Here is a 20697-nt window from a genome sequence, read left to right as displayed (position 1 = left end):
AAACAGGATGAGACTAGAGGCTGGGAGACCATATAGATCAATGTTCACTCTCACATGGAAACAGTGGAGGTCTGGACTGTAGCAGTGTCCATGGAGATGGAGATGTGAGAGCAAAGAGGAAGGTCAAATCAAAAGGAGTTTTTTACCAATTAAATGTGAGAAGGGTTTAACCACCAAATGGAAGGTTTACAGAACGACTTTGAGGTAGCTGGTTCAGAAGACTAAGTAGGTAGCTGGAGAGACTGCAAAAGGAAGTCTCAGAGGACAGGTACAGGGCTACCCATACTTGTGACCTTTGGGGTGCCCATGGGAGGTTCAGATGTAGATGCCTGGTAAGCAAAGGGAAAAATAAGTCTCCAGTTGTAAAGAGACCTCAAACAGATATGTGTTTAAGAGTTTGCAACATCACAATGGTCATCAAAACACTGGGTGTCATTAAGAGAACAATATTTGCCTGCAGGGAGAAAGATCAACTAATTTATTGAGCATCTACTCTGTGCTGGACAGTCAATATGTTATCATCTCAGTCTCCCCATGATATTGGCAAGGAGACTGAATGCAGACAGGCCCAGGGAGGTGCTCAAAGTCAGGCAGCCAGTCAGAGGCAGAGCCAAGCTTGGAATAGTGTCTCACCAAAACCAATCCCCATCCATTCATTCTTTCAATATTATTTATAAAGTGAATTGCTGCGTGGAGAAGAGAAGCCACAGAACAGGTTGAGAAAGAAGACCCTGAGATAGGAAAAGAAAAAGTGAATGATATCATCAAGTCCAAAGGAAGGAAGAGCTTCAAGTAATAGTTTCAGTTCTCAATTGTAAAAAGATTCAGAGTCAGACCAGAGGATGCTTCTGCCATAAATTGCTATCCAAATGATATCAAGTCATGCACACACACACAGAGTTTATATCAGAGTTAGAATGTGTACACTGCATTAGACACTGAGCATCATCAGGGTCTTGCTGGAGGGCAAGGAGCAAAAAACAGACCATAATTTGTAGAAAAGTACTTAGAGTTTGAGGAAGTAGAGCCAGGAAGAACAGAAGGAAGGTAGGGTGGTTGCTAAAGGGAAGATATTTTACAGATGAAGATTCAGACTTGAGCGTAGATGTAGGCTGAAGGACTTGAGTGGAAACACCAAAGTTTGAGTATGTAGGAGTGAGGGTCTAAATGAGAGAATGAAGGAGTTTGGCCTTGGTGTGGAGAAGGGTCCACTGTTTGTTTAAAATAGTGGTCTTCAATCTTGTTGGGCCAGTAGACTCTCTTGAGAACCTTGTGAAAGTTTTAGATGTCGCCCCAGAAAAACATCTGTAAACATTTACAAAACTGGGTATGATCTTAGGGAGTTCTTGCTAAAATCTCCTAAGCATAAAATTTAACAGGCTCTCCTTGAGAGTGAAGAGGTGCTATTAATGTTATTACAGAGGACAACAGCCTCCATCTAACCTTCAAGCAATCCCAGATTGGTGAATTGGAAGTGGCTGGAGAATGCGATGAACTGGATTTCCTCTGTGCCGGCATTGATTATTGTGGCGTGACTGAATCACAGTAGGAGTTCCCCTGAAAAGAGCAGTTTGAGTTTGTTAGGAAAATGGCACTCTGGAAATTGATTTCTTTCAAACAATTCAACCCTGTGAAATCCTTGCAATATCCTTGTGTAAAGCCAGGGTTATGTGGATGACCTCTGAAAGCCATTGATGTGGAAATTCCTAATTTAGAAAAGTTATCAGAAATGTTTCTGGAAATGTTTACACCTAGAAGAGCAATTTGGTATATCCCGGGGGAAGTATCCAGAGCGAGGAAATCAACAGGAGCCCAAAGTTTTGCATTCTATTTATTGAGTAAAAATATATTGATTGCTAGCCACATGACAAGACCTGTTCCAAGTGCTTTATGAATGAATTCATTAAATCTTCATCACAAGCCTACTAGGTAGGTACAGTTATTATCCTCCATTTCACAGAGAGGGTAATGGAGGCACAGTGAGATAGCAGGGTTGATCTTGGTTTGGGTCAGGGAGTAGATTTGGAACAAGGCTGTCTGTTTCCAGAGTCTGACCTCCCACTTTTACTCTATATTGAGAAAGTTTACATATTATAATATGTTCACACATTTACTCAGTCAGTTTTTTTTTTTTTTTTTTTTTTTTTTTTTTTGAGACGGAGTCTTGCTCTGTCACCCAGGCTGGAGTGCAGTGGAACAATCTTGGCTCACTGCAACCTCTGCTTCCTGTGATTCTCCTGCCTCAGTCTCCCGAGTAGCTGGGATTAAAGGCGCCCACAATCACACCCAGCAAATTTTTGTATTTTTCATAGAGATGGGATTTCACCAGGTTGGCCAGGCTGGTCTCGAACTCCTGACCTCAAATAACCTGCCCGCCTGGGCCTCCCAAAGTGCTGGGATTACAGGTGTGAACCACCATGCCCACCCAATTCTTATAAGCTTTCAAATATCATATTTGTTTAAACACCTGTATTCTTTAATGTTGTAAAGGTAACTATCCATCCTCTGACAGGGACTGTAGATGAGAGGAAATGCATCCAGGAATCTAATTTATCACACCAGGGTCCTATGGATAGATTTAGGGTTATGGGAACAGTACCTCATCACCGGTTATAGATTTTGAGAGCCTTCAATGAGCCACCTCTGAAGCCTTTTTAAAGATGGCTGGACATGCTTAGGCAGAAGGTCTCTGATTTGTGTGCTAAAGCTCCTTCAAATGAAGAAGTTTCAAGTGAACAGAAATTCTCAGGTGTTAAATGCTGCTACAACTCCGGAAAGACTGCCAACTCCTGCCAGGTGACCAGAAACTCAGTCAACTTCTCTGCTAACTGACCTCCAAGCAACTTTACCCATAATAGCTAAGAATACCAGCCAATACTTGCTGAGTATTTCCTGTGGACCAGGCTACACACACACACACACACACACACACACACACACACACACACACACACACACACACAGATCCAGATGCTCAGTTTGCACAGTGGTGCGGTAGTGGAAGGTCATAAAAATAAGCATGCAGGGCCGGGCGCGGTGGCTCACGCCTGTAATCCCAGCACTTTGGGAGGCCGAGGCGGGCGGATCACGAGGTCAGGAGATCGAGACCATCCTGGCTAACACGGTGAAACCCCGTCTCTACTAAAAATACAAAAAATTAGCCGGGCGTGGTAGCGGGTAGCTACTCGGGAGGCTGAGGCAGGAGAATGGCGTGAACCCGGGAGGCGGAGCTTGCAGTGAAAAAAAAAAAAAAAATAAGCATGCAAGTTGAAACCACCTGATATGGTTGGGTTATATTCCCCACCCACTCTCATCTTGTATTGTAGTTCCCATAATCCCCATGTGTGGTGGGAGGGACCCAGTGGGAATTAATTGAATTATGGGGGCAGTTACCTCCAAGCTGGTATTCTCGTGATAGTGAGTTCTCACAAGATCTGTTGGTTTTATAAGGGGCTTTTCCCCCACTTCACTCTGCACTTCTCCTTGCTGATGCCATGTGAAGAAGGTAGTGTTTGCTTCCCCTTCTGCCATGATTGTAAGTTTCCTGAGGCCTCCCCAGCCATGTGGAACTGTGAGTCAATTGAACTTCTTTCTTTTATAAATTACCGAGTCTCGGGTATGTTCTTATGGCAGAATAAGAATGGAGTAATACAGAGGACCTGCTTTGACATTGGATAGTCCTGTGAGCAAGTTCTGAATTTATCATCTCACAGCTCCTGCCCATGTACAAGTTACTTACTCTGTCCTAATCTCAGTCTCTTTATCTGCAAAATGGAAAGAATAATAATATTGGCTTCATAGAATTGCTGTGAGGATGTAATAAGATTTTGGATACTAAGCACTTAGCTTATAGTACTTACTCAATAAACACTATTTATTACTACTGTGTGCTGTATCACAGGGAAGTTGTGGTGGTCAGATGAGATCATTGACATTCAGATATTTAGAAAAGTTAAACACTTCAGAACTTTCTTCTGAAGGACTTTGTTGCTGAGTTTTCAGCCCCATTCAGTGAATGTAACTAACTCTCATATTAGTGCGTTTCTGCAAAAATGATGAGGTCTTTTGTTATTACTTTTATTGAGGAATAACATATATAGTAATGTACATAAATATGAATGTGCACAAATACAGCTCGATAGGTTTTTAATATGTGAATGGCATGTTACTACCAACCAGATCAAGATATAGAACATGCTCAGCACCCCAGAAGAGTCCCTCATACCCTCTTTCAGGTAATATTTATTCCTCAAAGGTAACCCTTATTCTTCCTTCTGTCACCTAAACAAATCTTTCCTTGGACAATATTTCTATTATTATCTCTAGAATTAATTGTAATATGGAAAATACTGTTTTATAAGCCTCATTCTCTGAATCTGATCACTTTAAAATTAGGAGGTATGCACTTCATTGCTCAGACCCAACCCAAGAGTTCCATCTGACTTCCTGGCTTTGGACAGTGCTGACAAGTCCTCAGGGCATGCCCCACGCTGGGCTATTCACTTGGAAGGAGACAAATGCCTAGGAGGCCTGGTTTCACCCTCAGAGAGCTAGTCTAACTAGAGAAAGAAGCCTTAAAATGGAATACCATCCCTAACAGCAAATGAATCCATAAAAATCATGTCTCAGGGAGCAATCTCATGTTTTCTTGTTTTCGACCGTCCTGAAGACACTGTTTGGTATTGGTCTTTCCCAAGAGGATGCCCAGATTAACCACCTCCCACACAGTTGGGTCCTTTGCTTTGGGGTCACTAGGATGTGGAAAGCTTGCTGCCTTGCCATCTGCTATTGTGTCACAGGTGTCTGTGAGGTCTCTCATGTAGGACATGGTTTCCTCTGGACACATTAGTGAGGACTTCCACAAAAGAGGGCAAAGGGAGGCCAATCCCTATGTGCTTATTCCAAGATGTATTTTATCAGGACATGTTACCCCCAGTTCTTCCTGCAGGTCACTGTTGTCTGTAAGACAGTGCACACACTGGGAGCAGTTAGCAAGCATGCACTCATCACCATATGCACCATGAAAACACTTCTGTGCAGTATTGGTAGTTGTGGAGCTTGCATTTCTTTAAAAGACAGAATGGCATTTAACCACACTTATTGCCATCCAAGGAGCTGGTGGAACATAAACTGTTCTGTATGGTTGCAAGCACATAAGCCTCTTGAGCAAGTTTTCTATGCTTTATGAGAACAAAAGATGAGACATTTTATTCTTCAAAAATGGGGGACTCCAAGACAAACCACAGATTAATCACAAAGGAGAAGAGGAATAAGCAGTTGCATTGTGCATCTCTGGTCATTTTGCTGAGGATTTCAAAAGAGAAAATGGTGTGCTAAAGCAATGCTTCATTTCACATTATTGCACGTCATCCATCATTTTGTATAGTTACCTATTCGTAACATTCACCGCTATCTAATTAAGTGAAAAAATTTTGTTGTAAGTAATTAAGTGTTTTTTAATAGGCCAGCATTCTCAAAGATCATACTTTGCCTGTAAGGAGACTTCAAGATGTTGTCTGGAGTTTTGGAGTTTAAAGTATATATTATCCTTGTGAGATTATGTAAACTCTCATATTTGTGGGAATACAAATGAGCAAAACTATTTTGAAAAGCTTGATTTTACCAAATAAAGTCTGAGATTGCATATACACAGATCCAGCAATGCAACTTTTACATATATACCCTGAAGTGGTGGTTCCAGACTTTAATGTGAACCAGACTTTAATGTGCACCATAATCCCCTGAAGGGTGTGTTCAAACACACATTGCTGGGTGACACCCCAGAGTTCCAGATTTAGCATATCTGGAGTGGGACCATAGAGAGTTTGTACCTCTAGCAGGTTCCCAGGCGATACTGATGCTGCTGGTCCCAGAACTACATTTTAAGAACCACCGTCTCAGGGAGACTTGTGTACATACACGCTCATAAGAAGACATGAGCAAAATTTTTCAAAAACATTGTTCCTAATAACCCCAAGCTAGAAACAACTCAAATACCATCAACAGTTCAATGAGGAAATGAACTGTGGTATATTCATACCAAAAACCCCTACTATATAGCAATCAAAAGGAATGATCTACAGCTACCTGCTTCAACAGGATGAATCTCATGAAGTGTTGGTGAACAAAATAAACAAGGCAAGAAACAGTATCCATAATGTGATTCCATCTGTATGCATCCCAAAACAGGAAAAACAAAATCATATTCTTTACAAATGCATGAACAGATGGTAAAACTATGAATAAAATCTGATAATTGATCATTGCAAAAGTCAGACTAGTAATTATCTGGGGCTAGGAGGAGGGAAGCATACAGGTAGTTTCTCAGGTACTAGCAATAGTCTACGTCTTAACTTGGCTTAACTTGGCTATTAGGTATGTTGGAGTTGGACTTATGATTATTACTTAGACAGAACATTTGTATTTATACACATCTACATAGAATACATAAGTTTTAAGTATTTAAGAATCATTTTATCTTTTAAAAATAATGTCCTCTATCTGCTATGTATTCTGACTTTTGGCAACTTGTTTGAATTTTAGGATCTGCCCATTGGTTATGAAAAATTAAATCTTTTAAGCTTTAATAGATGGTTTAGTTATTCTGCTGGGTCAACTATTGAAATGAAAGAATTTTTGTTACTGTCAAATACATTTGAGATATGAACTAGCTATGAACAAAGTGTTACAGAGTAAAAGACCTGTAAGGCCTAATTGGAGAACAGATTAGAATCTTGTACAGTTAGCATGTTTATGGTCAGTGTAATAAGTCATGACAGGCCCTAGTAGATCATCTTTTAGATGTTGTTCATATCTATGAACACATACATAATGGGAGAGATTGACGGCTGTTGCCATCAATTACATTACATTAAAACTGATTTACATAATTTCCCCAATACAAATTGCGTGACTACAAGAGTGAAGATTCTTATGAACTATTATTTTCTTTTGGTGGCAGGAGAGTCATTTTTGAAATCTTTGAAAAGAAGGAAGGATTGAATGTGCTTGTTGATTATATTGTGATGTTCTTTTACCTTCCAAAAATGAGGAGTGGGGGACATCTGTAACTCTGTGAGGATACCAGGAATGCTCATTTCTGTTTCATAATGCTTACTCTGTTTTATCCTGATATTATAGTCTTGCTTTTAAATGTATTGGGCTGAATCTCTTTCTTTACATTTTTAGTGTGTCCTGTACAAACAATTCTTAATCATTTTTTTTCACCATATGTTTCCTTGTGCCATGGTCTGCATGTCCCCTATTTGATCACAGTGTGGATTCTGAATTTGCACCTCCCACATGCTAAGTTGACAGCTGCATAACCTCAAAACGCATTCTGGCAATGATGAATGCCAATATTTTATGATGACAGCCCAAGAATGTGATTGCAGCTGCCCACTGATATAAGTGGTATCTTTATTATTTGGTGAGTTAAACAGACACATTAAGTACATTTGTTGCAAATACTAGACTGTAAAAGAATGTATTTCTTACTTATTATAGTAAACAGTAAGAAACAACCAAAATGTTCATCAGTGGAGGAATGATTAACTAAATTGCAGTATAGCTATACCATGGAACTCCCCACAAAGAAAGTAGCCTGAACTGTGTTCGACTCCCTATGAAGAGCTTTATATGTGTTGTTTCATTTAATTCTCACAACAACCTTGTGATATTCCCATTTTATAAATGAGGACACAAAGACTTGTCCAAAGTCACATAGTAAATTGTGCAGCAATAGTTAGACCTAAGTTCTATGGACCTCCAAATCCATTTTCTTATCCAGTTATACTCTCCTAGCTTGTAAATGTCAAAGCTATACATGCTGTTAATTCTCTTCTCATGGAGATTAGGTTCAAGATGAACATTAAGTTATGTAACCACAGAGAAGAGGAAGAGACTTAGATAATAGTAAAATTAAACCTATCTAAATGTCAAAGCTAAATTACTTCCAAATGAGGTAAGTTTCCTATCATTCCATGACTGAAAGGAAATTCAAGAATATACACCAAAATTCTGGTAATATGTGCTATCCAAGTCAGGATTTTCATGTATTCTCAGAGCTGTTACTCTGCTTAAAATGTCAAATTATAAGTGAAGTAAGAGAAAAGCCATGCTTTTGCTCAAATGTAATTATCGATACTGTAAAATATCACTTATATGTTTATCTTTATAACTTCTCCTTTTAATATTTACAGATGGACAAAAGAGAAAGAAATCTTTAAGAAAGAAACTGGATTCACTAGGAAAGGAGAAAAACAAAGACAAAGGTAAAGGGTAAAGTACCTAATGTAAATGCATCTTCCATGGAGCATAATGGTTGAATTTGGTGGGGTTATTGAATTGCATAGATATACGTGGTTCAACTCTGTTATGAAAACTGGATTTCTACAGTGGAATGTCATTAAGGGCTGTTTTGGTCTACTCTTCTGTGTTTGAGTAGCCCTGTACTGAACTGATGAATTCAGCTGGTTTGAGGAGAGTGTGACCTCGGCCAAGTTTGTGGTTCCAATTATTATTTTGACCAATCAGCTATACATAAAGAGGACCTGGGTTGAGAAGCTATGGAGAGCATCTCTAATGCTAACCAGCTGTCTGGCAAATCCAGACAGGCAGGGTTAGTTTAATGAGAGTTTGAATTCACCTACCACCACTACTGGAAAGAAACAGTCTCATCCTCATGGGTTACTGAAGATAGGCCATTCTCAGCATTTTTTTTTTCACCCAGTTGAAAAATATTTATTTGCAACTAACCTGAATGCTTACATTTTACTTTGTTACATTGCCTCAGCCAAGATAGGTTAAAGCAAATGCCCTTAATATTTTGGGGGTCACAGAGCCCTTTAAGAATCATTGACAATGATGATGCTCTATCAAAGGCCTGAAACTCACCCAATGCCCACCCTACCACCCCCTAAATTAAGAATTCCCAGATTAGATATTCACTTGAGTTAACAAGTATTTTCCTTTTTAAAGATCCAGGAACTTTAGGGAATAGTCAGTGGCTATTAGTTTTTTTGTTTTGTTTTGTTTTGTCTTGTTTTGTTTTGTTTTGTTTTGTTTTGTTTTTTGAGACAGAGTCTCGCTCTGTCACCCAGGCTGGAGTGCAGTGGCACGATCTTGGCTCACTGCAACGTCCACCTTCCAGGTTCATGCCATTCTCCTGCCTCAGCCTCCCGAGTAGCTGGGACTACAGGCGCCCGCCACCACAACCGGCTAATTTTTTTTTTTTTTTTTTTTTTGTATTTTTAGTAGAGACAGGGTTTCACCACGTTAGCCAGGATGGTCTCAATCTCCTGACCTTGTGTTCCACCCGCCTCAGCCTCCCAAAGTGCTGGGATTACAGGCATGATCCATCGCGCCCGGCCTAGTATTTTTTTTTAACTCTTGTTTTAGGTTCAAGGGTACATGTGCATGTTTCTTATATAGGTAAATTGTGTGTTGCAAGAGTTTGTTGTACAGATTATTTCATCACCCAGGTAATCACCATAGTACCCAATAAGTGGTTTTTCAATTCTCACTTTCCTCCCACCCTCCACCCTCAAGTAGGCTCCAGTGTGTCTTGTTCCCTTCTTTGTGTCCATATGAACATGTTTAGCTCCCACTTGTAAGTGAATTCTCAGCATTTTTATGTTAGATCACAGTATACTCATCTTTTGCTTCATATGTTTTGGGAATTGTTTACTCTCATCTTACTGTTTTGTGTCCCCTTGTGCATATATTTAGGAAACTAAAACTTTAGCCACTCTCTGAGGTATTTATGGTCATTTAAAACTGATATTCAAGCTCACATAATGGACACCTGAGCCCCATTGACGCAGTCCAATTTTTTGTGCCTTTTTTTTTTTTTCAAGACAGGGTCTTGCCCTGTCGCCCAGGCTGGAGTGCAGTGGTGCAATCTCGGCTCACTGCAACCTCCGCCTCCCAGGTTCAAGCAATTCTCTTGCCTCAGCCTCCCAAGTAGCTGGGATTACAGGCACGCACCACCATGCTCAGCTAATTTTTGTATTCTTAGTAGAGACGGGCTTTCACCATGTTGGCCAGGCTGGTCTTGAACTCTTGACCTCGTGCTCCTCCCGCCTCAGCCTCCCAAAGTGCTGGGATTACAAGCATGAGCCACCGCACTTTTTGCTGCTTATTTTTATAGTCTGTTATGAAGTGGTTGCTGAATGGTATGGTTGTATGCATTTATTTTCACTTTATGTGACACAGTCAACGAGTCTTGAATGAGAACAGCCATACACATCTCATCTTGGAGTCCTTTTATATAATGATAGAATTTCTGCTTTAAAAGTAATGGAAGGCGATGAAACCAAGGGTATTAAAACATGCATTGGGATCAGTATTGGACAAGAGCTATTCCATACCATTGATCTCAGTCTCTACACCTATATCTTGAACAGTCATGACATTTGGTTCTTTAGACTAAAAAAAGGTGAAGAATTCTAAAGAATGGAAAACCATTGTTTTACTTCCTTTGGAGTGAGGTTACTCAACCTTGCTACTGTTGTCATTTTAGACTGGATAATTATCTGGGGTAGGGGCTATCCTGTGTATTGTGAGATGTTTAGCAGCATCCCTGGCCTCTACTCATTAGATGCCAGTAACACCACCCTCAACCCAAATATCTTCAGACATTTCAAATGTTTATCTCAAATTGGAAAAAAGAAGGTGAAAGTGTCAGTGATCCGCACCCCTGACTACACAATAGAATCACTTGTGGAACCTTTAAAAAGTCCAAGACCCACACCCCAGGGAGTCTGAGTTCGTGTTCTTCAGGGATACCTCAGGCATGGGTGTTTTTAAGAGCGTCTAAAGTGCAACTTCTAGATAAGAATTTTGATCCATATTAACTAGGATACTCACCAGGCCACATTCTGTCGCAGCAGAATCTGCTGCTGGAATAATGAGGGCTAAGGGTTGTCCAGCTAGCTATTATAGTCTGATAAATTGTGTTATATTTAATTGTTGATATGTTTGTGCCCTTATTTTTGTAATGACCTAAATATTAATAGCCAGCATTGCTCTTTTAAACTAGAGTTTTTGCTCATTCTATTCCTGCAGTAGAGCACTTTTATGTCTCCAGATTAGAGCAATTTTCCATATGTATAGAGCATATTAAAGGGATCACTCAGGTTGGTATTAGTAATGTATTCTCTTTTAAACTTGGTTTATTCTAGGATGATGATATTGATATTGGGATTTAAATACATCTAATGTGGACTTTAGGTGATTTTTCAGAAAGTGTCCATTTGGCTAGACTAAGCAGAATGAGCATTTTTGCAGGAGGTTCCCTCAACAGAATGATGAGATGTTCCCTCAACAGAAGGAGATATATGTTTGCTTGCATGTATTATATATACAAAGCAGCAGGAAGCAAGAATTTGAATTAACATGGAAGGAAGGGCTAGGGAAGTAATCGAACAATACATACTGGGCCATTATAGATTTTTTAAACTAAATCATATTTACATAGGCTCAGTGAAAACTCTGAAATGTTCTATAGTGCCTCAAAGGTAGCTAAGTGGGAAAAGGAAGGCAGATCCTGGTGGTTCCAAAGAAAAGACATATCACCCACCCAACTAAGGGGAGAAATATCAGGCTTCATGGCAAAACAAAACAAAAAAATTTTAAGTAGCTTTAATGTTTAAAAACAAACTAACCTAGGCTTAAGTGAAGGTTAATTACATGGCATCTTTTCAGAACATAAAGCCCTGTCCATGTCAACACTGAGAGTCATTACATGGATATCCTGGGAACCAGGGTGTGAGGAGGACAGGGTGCCGGTCTGGCACAGATGTAATCTAGTCACATTATTTCCTTCCAGTTGCATATTAGCATTTGGATTTGTAACAGCTGCACATGTGAAAAACGATCATTTGAATCCAAGAGTAAAAGAAGGAAAACAGGAAACTCTAAATGATCTCTTGAGTTATGTCATCTAAAAATAAATAGAAGCAGCCTTTTAGAATCGAATTGCTCTCCCAATAGTGATTCATAAATGGTTGATATGCTACCATATTAATTGATTTCATCAGAATGAATCATATCCTGTATGTTATTTAATTGCCTTGATATATAGCGGATCTTGTGACACTCCTATGTTCCTCATGCCACTTAAGCAGTGCCCATGTGACTTTTGATTTACATATGGGAACTAATTCAAGATTGACACTGATCAGAAAACATATTTTCATACAGAATAATTCCAAGTCCTTAATTTCTCTTAGTTATATTTCTTGGCAACCAAAAGTGTTTTTAAAACTTTCAGAACTTCAGAAAATTTCTGTGTCAAAAGTAATTTTAAAATTAAGTAATTTTAAAAATAGCTACTTTGTTTTATTAATGTGCTTCCTAAACTGAGCACATGGGGAATAGGTTTTACTATGATGTAACTCTGGGAGATTGTACCCCCCACAACCCCTGCCAGGACATTTTCAGATTATGCCATATATGTATCTACATACAATCTGGAAAGAGTTCAATTCTGGCACTGTTTTTTTTGGTGAAAGCATATTGTATCATGTTTTGTTTTCCTCACTGTCTAGGTATGTAACTGTATGTGAGCTGTGAAGTAACACTATATACAAATAGCTCATACAACTTTTAATTTTGCTCCACATTAAATAGCAGAATAATCAAGTTATCAGTTATCGCTATGTAGAAATTCTCAAAGAACATATATTGAATGTTGTCATTGAGTGCTAGTACTTCTAGGATAAGAAGAGAAGAAAGAACCAGGGAGTGTGTGGTTTCTGAGAAGGTTAGGAAGGGGCCAGCTCACACAGTACTGGGCCACAGCATGACTTCTGATTTGGAAGTTCAGGAGAAAGATAATGGTACCTTAGACTAGGGTGGGAGTGATCGTGGAAGTGGAGAGAAGTAAATGGAAAAAAGAGATAATGTGAAAGTGATATGATAAAGATTTGATGACGGAGTGAAAATGAGATGTAACAAGGAATGAAGTATCAAGGATGACTCTCAGATTTCTGGTTCTCCCACATGAAGAACAGGCAAACTTTTGGAAATCTGAGTAAGACCTGATAAGGGAAGATGAAGAATAAGAAATGCCTTTGGGACATCCAGATATGAAGGTGGAAGAAGTGGTTGGTGCTCAAGGAAGGGGTCTGAGCTAGAGGTAGCAATGAGGTGTGAAATATCTATGGATGGAAGTTTAAGTTATGGGCATCGTGCTGTCACTTACAGAGAGAGACCAGAGTGATGAGGATGGTTAAGATTGAGCTCTGAGGACCTTCCACATTGAAAACACAGGTAGAAGATGATAAGCCAGAAAAAGGGGCAAGAATGTAGCCAGAGAGGTAGAGAAAAACCCAGTTAGTATATCCAGGATGCAAAGGACAGGGAGCATTTCAGGAAATGGCAATCAGGGTTAAAGGCTGACAGAAGGGCAAATGAAACAGAGCTGTCAAAAACACTGAATTTAATGACCCTGAAGACAGCAATGATTTAGAGGGAGCTGCTTTAGAATCTAATGGAGGTACCAGCTAGACGGGATGAAGTGAGGAAAGAGTGGTAGGTGAGAAAGTTATAAGCTAGAAAGTAAAGGGAACACTTTAGACAATTTTAACTGTGGCAAAAGGAGAGGGGGTAAACCATGGAGAAAAGAAAAGAGTGGGTCGAAGGTTGTTTATTTTTTTAAGAAATAGCTGCTTGAATATATTTAGTACAAAGTATCTAGTAGAAAAAAAGAGGTTGAAGATACAGGCACAAGAAGATGTAATTTATAGCAGGGGCGGCCCACCAGCCGTCTTTGTAAATAAAGCTTTACTAGAACACAGCCATGCCTATTCATTTACTTACTGTCTGTGGCTGCTTTCCCGCTAAACTGGCAGGTTGAGTAGCTGCTACAAAGACTGCAACCTGCCAACAGTGCGGAGGCTGGAGTGAGACAAATTGAGCCCCTAGGCTACAGAATTGAAAGAAATGCTAAGTCTGCATGCTGACTCTGCACTTGCCCCATGCTGAATGCGAGCACCTTATCATTTTGCATCCTAGCCATTCTAAGCCCCAGCCGTATCCACAAAGCCTAAAATATTTACTATCTGGCCCTTTACAGAAAATTGCTGAACCCTATTTATACCTAAGAGTATTAGGATAATTTTTTTGAGCTCTTGAGTGCAGTACACCATTATCCATGGTTTAAAGTTATCCATAGTTGAATGGCAGGTGGGAAAGCATGGGAACCAGGGAGAGGCAGAAAGGCTGGCAGGATGCCAAGTCACACCTACATCTCATGCAAAGGAGGGTGGTGGAGGGCACAGGTACAGCAGGTGTGAAGAGTTGGAGCCTTTGCACCTGCTGGTTGCTCTTCTCCTGAAACAGGAGGCAGAATTATTTGCTGGTGGGGAAGATCTGCCCCAGAGGTATAAGAAGTCTCTAAACGAGTCTGGTTGGTTTTCCTTAGATGGAAAAAATGACTGGGAAAGGGCTCAGTAGTCCCTATCTTATAGTAAATCCCTGCCATGCATATGCCCACCTGAGCAGACATGTCACTTGCTACATTTATCAATGTTCTTTTCACTCTTATTATCCCCTCTGTTTCTGTTATTTCATGTAGCTGTCAGCCTTACCATCCACATGTTTCCAGACTCTTCCAACCTTTTAAAAGTAATATTTGGTCATTTCTACAGACAAGATTATATGTATGTGTGTGTGTGTATGTATGTGTATATATAGAGATATATCTATATAGATATACGTATATATACATATATATATGTGTGTATATATATATATATATATATATATATATCTCCTCAGGGTACATAACAGGAGGTCTGGTACTATCCCCTTTGGTTTCTAATTTTTCTAGTAGTAGACACAGCCTATTATCAATAGTGAGAATTACACCTCACTACACTGTCTAAATTGATCACTCAAGGGAGAAGTACCTAATTATTTTTTATTACCATATATCACCTAGCTTGTTGCTAAAGAATGGCAAGCACCCTCTGAAAATCCCGAAATACTAAAGTTTTGACTTTTTTACTTCAAAACAAATTGCATGCTTTGATAGAACCAGAGGTGCAGGCTTTTCAAGTAGCATTTCTGCTTTTAATGTAGACTTGGTCATTAGCCCAGTGATGTTTGAAATGTTGCCATGGATCAAGGAGGAAAACCTTTTAAAGTCTCTTTCTACCTGATTTAATGTTAGCTTTTTCTTTCAAAGAACAACCAACCTTAGAATTATTTTCCCTTGATCATTTTAGTTTCATTCATAGGGCTTATAAAAACAATGGAGAGGTTAGATTCCAACTTACTGCTGCTAGGAGACCTAATTTGGAGTCTAAAAAGAATAATACATTTGATTACATTATTTAGTGCCTTTCAGCATGAATCTAAAATATTGCCAATAAAACTCCTGGCCCTAAGGATCCAAGGTACACGTATACAAACAGATTTACGACAGAAATTCAGAAAGGAACTCTATGTATGTCTCCAAATAAAGCCATTGATTTCTGCACTATGCCCCTTTCCCCAAATTCTCCTTACTAAAGGATTTAACAAATTGTTTCCTGGGCCTCCCACCAGATATTTAGTGGCTGAGTCCACTCTGCATGTGGCCAGTAGAATGGCTTGAGTGTAGATCACGAGAGTGACAGCCCCAACCTAGCTGGCTGGAAATAGAATGTGGGGATGAGGAACACAACGAAAACAGAGTGGACTTCTTCCCAACCAGTTCCCAAGCGGCTCCTCTGCCTGTCAGGTTATCATTTCACATGCTAACTCTTACTGGGAACCTCAAAGTGTATTCAGTTAACTAAATTTCAGCCTTAGTTTCATGCATCTCTCTAACACCTGATACTCACTCTGTTATCATGATTTGCATTTCTGATTATCCACTCCTTCACCCCAACCCACACTCTGAACACCTCAGGAGAAAGGACTGTACCTTTTATAAGCTTTGCGCCTCCCATTGCCTAGCTTGTTGTGGCATGTAGTAGGCATTCAATAAATGCCTGTTGAATGAATGGATAGACTTGAAACATGGAGAAAAACTAGAGACCTAAATGTCTAAGATGTGTGTTTATAAATACTAGTTTTCTTTATTGAAATGGAAACTTGGGCCATTCTGATTAACACAAATGTCACCTTTTTGATTGATGAGTCAATTCTTCAGAAAACATTCCTTTGAATATGTCTGTTCTTACTTAGGTCTGAAACATAAATGAGAGTGTTCACTGGACCAGTCAGTCTCTGAAAGTGAATGTCTGTTTTTTGATTCCAGAATTCATCCCACAGGCATTTGGAATGCCCTTATCCCAAGTCATTGCGAATGACAGGGCCTATAAACTCAAGCAGGACTTGCAGAGGGACGAGCAGAAAGATGCATCTGACTTTGTGGCTTCCCTCCTCCCATTTGGAAATAAAAGACAAAACAAAGAACTCTCAAGCAGTAACTCATCTCTCAGCTCAACCTCAGAAACACCGAATGAGTCAACGTCCCCAAACACCCCGGAACCGGCTCCTCGGGCTAGGAGGAGGGTGAGGTGGCCAGTATTTGCTCTGACACCAGTGCTAGGAAAACTGAAGATGTACAGTTATTCTTTGCGTTTTTGTTCATGTGAAAACTGGATATGTAGTTGGTGTTCAGGTATCTGTCAACAATGCCATTAATGAAGAATGTGCACTGGGCACGTGGCACCTTGCATAGCCTCAGACCTTGTCCTGACTCCTCTCGAAGCTGTTGGGTGTCCCTCCTTTGTCACATCTTTGCTCCATGCTCTCCTAAACATTCGGCAATATCACCATTAATTCTGGTCTCTTGTAATCTGTCAGTCTTGCCATACTTGCCCACTAGACTGTGAGGCTCGAGGGCAGGGCCTGGTGTTTTAGCTATTAATACTTTCTTCATCACCAGTCTGAGAACATGCCTGGCCAAATGAATTGGCGGTGGGTCTTCATAAACAATGAGCTTTTTCCTTATCAATGGAGCATTTCTTTTTCTCAAACAGAACCATAGAATCCTCTGTATATCCTCTTTCAAATACTCTAACTATATGGTACCAATTGTTAACTACTATGTTCTAGGTACTGTGCTATTATTTGAATTGTTCATGCAAACTGGTTGGTGATTGGCTGAGTCAGTTGATAAGCATCTCTAAAGCTTCCAGGTCACTGGAAGATCTTCTCTCCCTTTTGTAAAACAAATCTGCATTTTATTTTTATCTTTTATTTTTTGACTCAGGGTCTTGCTCTGTTGCCCAGGCTGGAGTGCAGTGGCATGATCACTGCTCACTGCAGCTTCAATCTCCCGGGCTCAAGTGATCCTCCTGCCTCAACCTCCCCAGTAGCTGGGACTACAGATGTGCACCACCACGCCTAGCTATTATTATTATTATTTTTAGTAGAGATGTGGTCTCATTGTGTTGCCCAGACTGGTCTTGAACCTTCGAATTCAAGTGATCCAAAGTGCTGGGATCACAGGCGTGAGCCACCACGCCTGACCCTCTCTCCCTTTTTCCTCTGTCACGTGGAGACCTGAAATTTTTGCCACCTCCAGCTGTTGAAGACTGCCCTAGTTAAAACCCCAGACACTTCCCACTTAAAACCAACATTTTTCAATCAGCCCCTAACATTTAGGGCTTGTCCAAGGTAGAGGGAGACCTGATCCATTGCTGTTTTTGCAGTATTGACTATGTTTAAAAATGAAGAAATTACAAAATTATGGAATTCCTGAAGTTGCATGATGGAATTGTTCTTCTAATTCTGTCATTGTGTCTCAGACTGTGAATTGTCATACAACAATAACACTAAAACTCTAAATTTTAGCTTTCTGGGAATGTAGGACTCAGGCAATGGTTCTCCCAAATGCCCTCTCGTCTGTCCAGGCCTGGCTAGCCAACTGCTTTCTCAGTGCTTCATCAAGTATGGGTGCGGCAAATGCGACTGGTGCCCTGCTCCCTTTCCCTGACCCTTTACCATTCCTAGCATGCCAGCTCATCTTCCATCTGCCAACACCTTATTTATTTGCTGAGGGCTTTCTCTGATGCCAGAGGCACCCAGCCTATCCAAATGGCAGGCTGTAAGTACTTAGGAGATAATATTATCTCTCTGCCCCCACCAGAGGCTACCCTTAAGCAGTGATTCCTGAGGCCTGGTGTATAAATACCCCAGCTCTCTCACTTGATAGGGATAGCTCTAAGGTGCATGATCTACAGCTGTCTCCTAGAGCTCCCCAGAAAGATTGAGCTCCAGTTGCCCACAATGATAATAGGCTTGATAATGCTCCCTTCATCAGCTGCCTTTCCTTCCTTGTCTCATTTCCCCCCTCCCCTACAGGTGTTTCCCAGGACCACTTCTCTAATAAAGCACTTTGTGCTGTTTCTCGGGAAAACTAAGCTAAGGCTGGTTTGTGGAATCATTCAATTTTAAAAATATACTTCCTAGAGCCATAGTTGAGTTTTTTATTTACAAGACTTCTCTGACTACCTCATTCATTGAGTATGTAATTTTTTTCTTGTTTCAAGAAATGAAGTGGTTGGGCCAAAATACTTTAATTATATGTTTCCCATCGCTTGTTCTTCCATTTGGAAAATGTTGTCTATTGTTGAAATTGTAACTGCCATTAGCTTGAGGAAATCTTGTAGAGGTTTTCTAACTTTTTCAAAAGGCATCTTTTTTCTTTTAATTTACAAACAGAACAATTAAAGAAATCAAGCAGTATTATTTCAAGTGTGATAAAGAGTCATGAGCAAAAGTATGTATTGGTTAGCATCTGGGGGCAGCTGGGTTTTTTGGCTATCTGTACTTTATGTTCACGGCTCTGTGTCACTTGCAGGGTGCCATGTCAGTGGATTCTATCACCGATCTTGATGACAATCAGTCTCGACTACTAGAAGCTTTACAACTTTCCTTGCCTGCTGAGGCTCAAAGTAAAAAGGAAAAAGCCAGAGATAAGAAACTCAGTCTGAATCCTATTTACAGACAGGTCCCTAGGCTGGTGGACAGCTGCTGTCAGCACCTAGAAAAACATGGTAAGTAGACTTGTCTGTCTAAAGTACTAAGGACTTTCATTTATTCAAGCATCATTCACTGAAGTACCCAATGTCAATTCTGTATTCATTTGATCAAGCTCTGAACTGAAATTTACTGTGTGAAAGTGTACAGATGTGAGTGTTTGCTTAAGAGATTGTGGGGCTAAACAAGATTGGAGAAGAGGGTGAATCAACTTGATGATATTCAGACTGCTTAGCTCCCAGTAGTCCTCAGAAGTTACCTTGGAGGCCAAGCAGTTTAGGGAATGATCAGGTCTGTTGGGCTGGGTTTGTCACCAGGACCTCTTTCAAACAGACCAGAGCCACTTTTATTGTTTATACATAAAAGTAGCCTAGGAGGTTACTCACAAAGTTTCCTTTAAAAAGTAAGAGTCCAACTTAAAAAAAAAATTGGGGAATCATTGCTTAAGTGAATAGAAAATACATCATTTTTGACAACAGGTTTACATATTGCTATTTGCATTTTTGTGGAAGCTGTCCACTTAAAATTTCTCCAAGTCACCCTTTGCAACTCAATTCTAGTTACTAAGTTGACTTAAGAATGATATACAGTTCTTCAAAAATTTTTCTGAAATTTAGACTTCTGGCTTATTAACTGCCATTTTCATAAACTAAGTTTGTTTGCTATAGTGTTTGTTAGCATGTGTTTTTATATACATGGGAAAAGCTTAATTACTTTTTTTAACTATAAAAATAATATGCTCATTGTAATAAAAAAGTAAATGTGAAAGCAAAGAAAATTCTGAGGCTACCATATAGACATAACTACTGTTAACATTCTCATCTATTTCCTTCTAATAAAAATGGAACTTTATTTTAAAATCATTAAGGATATATTTAAATTTCTTACTTCATTACAATGGAAATCATAGGATAACATATGGATGACCTAATAAAACTAATGTAGCAAAATCTTATTTGTTTATACAAAATTTTAAGTGTAGGTTCTTTTAATTTTTTTCACCTTATCTTTCACTTGCCTGTGTATCACCTATGTATCTTGAATATACATCTCTTTCTCTACATACACACACACACACACAGTCATGCACCACATAATGACATTCCCCTCAATGACTGACTGCATAGGCAATGGTGATTGCATAAGGTTATAATACTGTATTTTTACTGTACCTTTACTATATTTAGATACACAAATACTTAAGATTTTGTTACAGTTACCTACAGTATTCAGCACAGTCGCATGCTGTACAGGTTTGTAGTGTAGGAGCACTAGGCTCTACCATATGGCCTAGGTGTATAGTAGGCTATACCATCTAGGGTTGTGTATGTACACTCTATGGTGTTTGCACAATAATGAAATTGCCTAATTTATTGCTTCTATCACTTTGGAAGCTTGAAAACAGGATAATCACACTATTTAGAATAAAATACAGGATTATATTTCTTCATCTGCAAAATGAACGTAAGTACCCACCTCAAAAGTTGTGCAATAATTCAATTAATTAATGTGCATACAGTACTTAGAATAGTACCTGGCATATATTATTATATAGAGAGAAATAGACTCTGAATGAACTGAATGAATCTTCTATGTACGAAATAGAAAACTTTAATAGTAGGTCACAGTAATTTTAATTTTGGCTGCATTTATTTTTTTATTTTCACATGGTTTCTGAATAATTAAAATTTCTACAGAAGCAAGATATCACAT

At 39.5% G+C, this 20697-nt stretch overlaps 1 protein-coding gene across 6 annotated transcripts in view; it reads left to right on the top strand.

The window, feature by feature from the left end:
- Positions 1-20697, top strand: part of ARHGAP6 (Rho GTPase activating protein 6) — a 524611-nt gene that overhangs the window by 457051 nt on the left and 46863 nt on the right. For all 6 annotated transcript variants that reach the window (XR_008541946.2, XM_001143524.6, XM_003317341.7 and 3 more), the window contains exons 3-5: positions 8202-8273; positions 16253-16509; positions 18806-19001. Coding sequence is in view for 5 of the 6 variants with exons in the window: in XM_001143524.6 (XP_001143524.1) it covers positions 8202-8273; positions 16253-16509; positions 18806-19001 (525 nt within the window). In the remaining variant the exon portion in view is untranslated. The remainder of the gene's footprint in view (positions 1-8201; positions 8274-16252; positions 16510-18805; positions 19002-20697) is intronic.

This window comes from Pan troglodytes, chromosome X, assembly GCF_028858775.2.
Source record: "Pan troglodytes isolate AG18354 chromosome X, NHGRI_mPanTro3-v2.0_pri, whole genome shotgun sequence".
Lineage (NCBI taxonomy): Eukaryota > Metazoa > Chordata > Mammalia > Primates > Hominidae > Pan > Pan troglodytes.
This window is presented reverse-complemented; position numbering and strand designations above follow the sequence as displayed.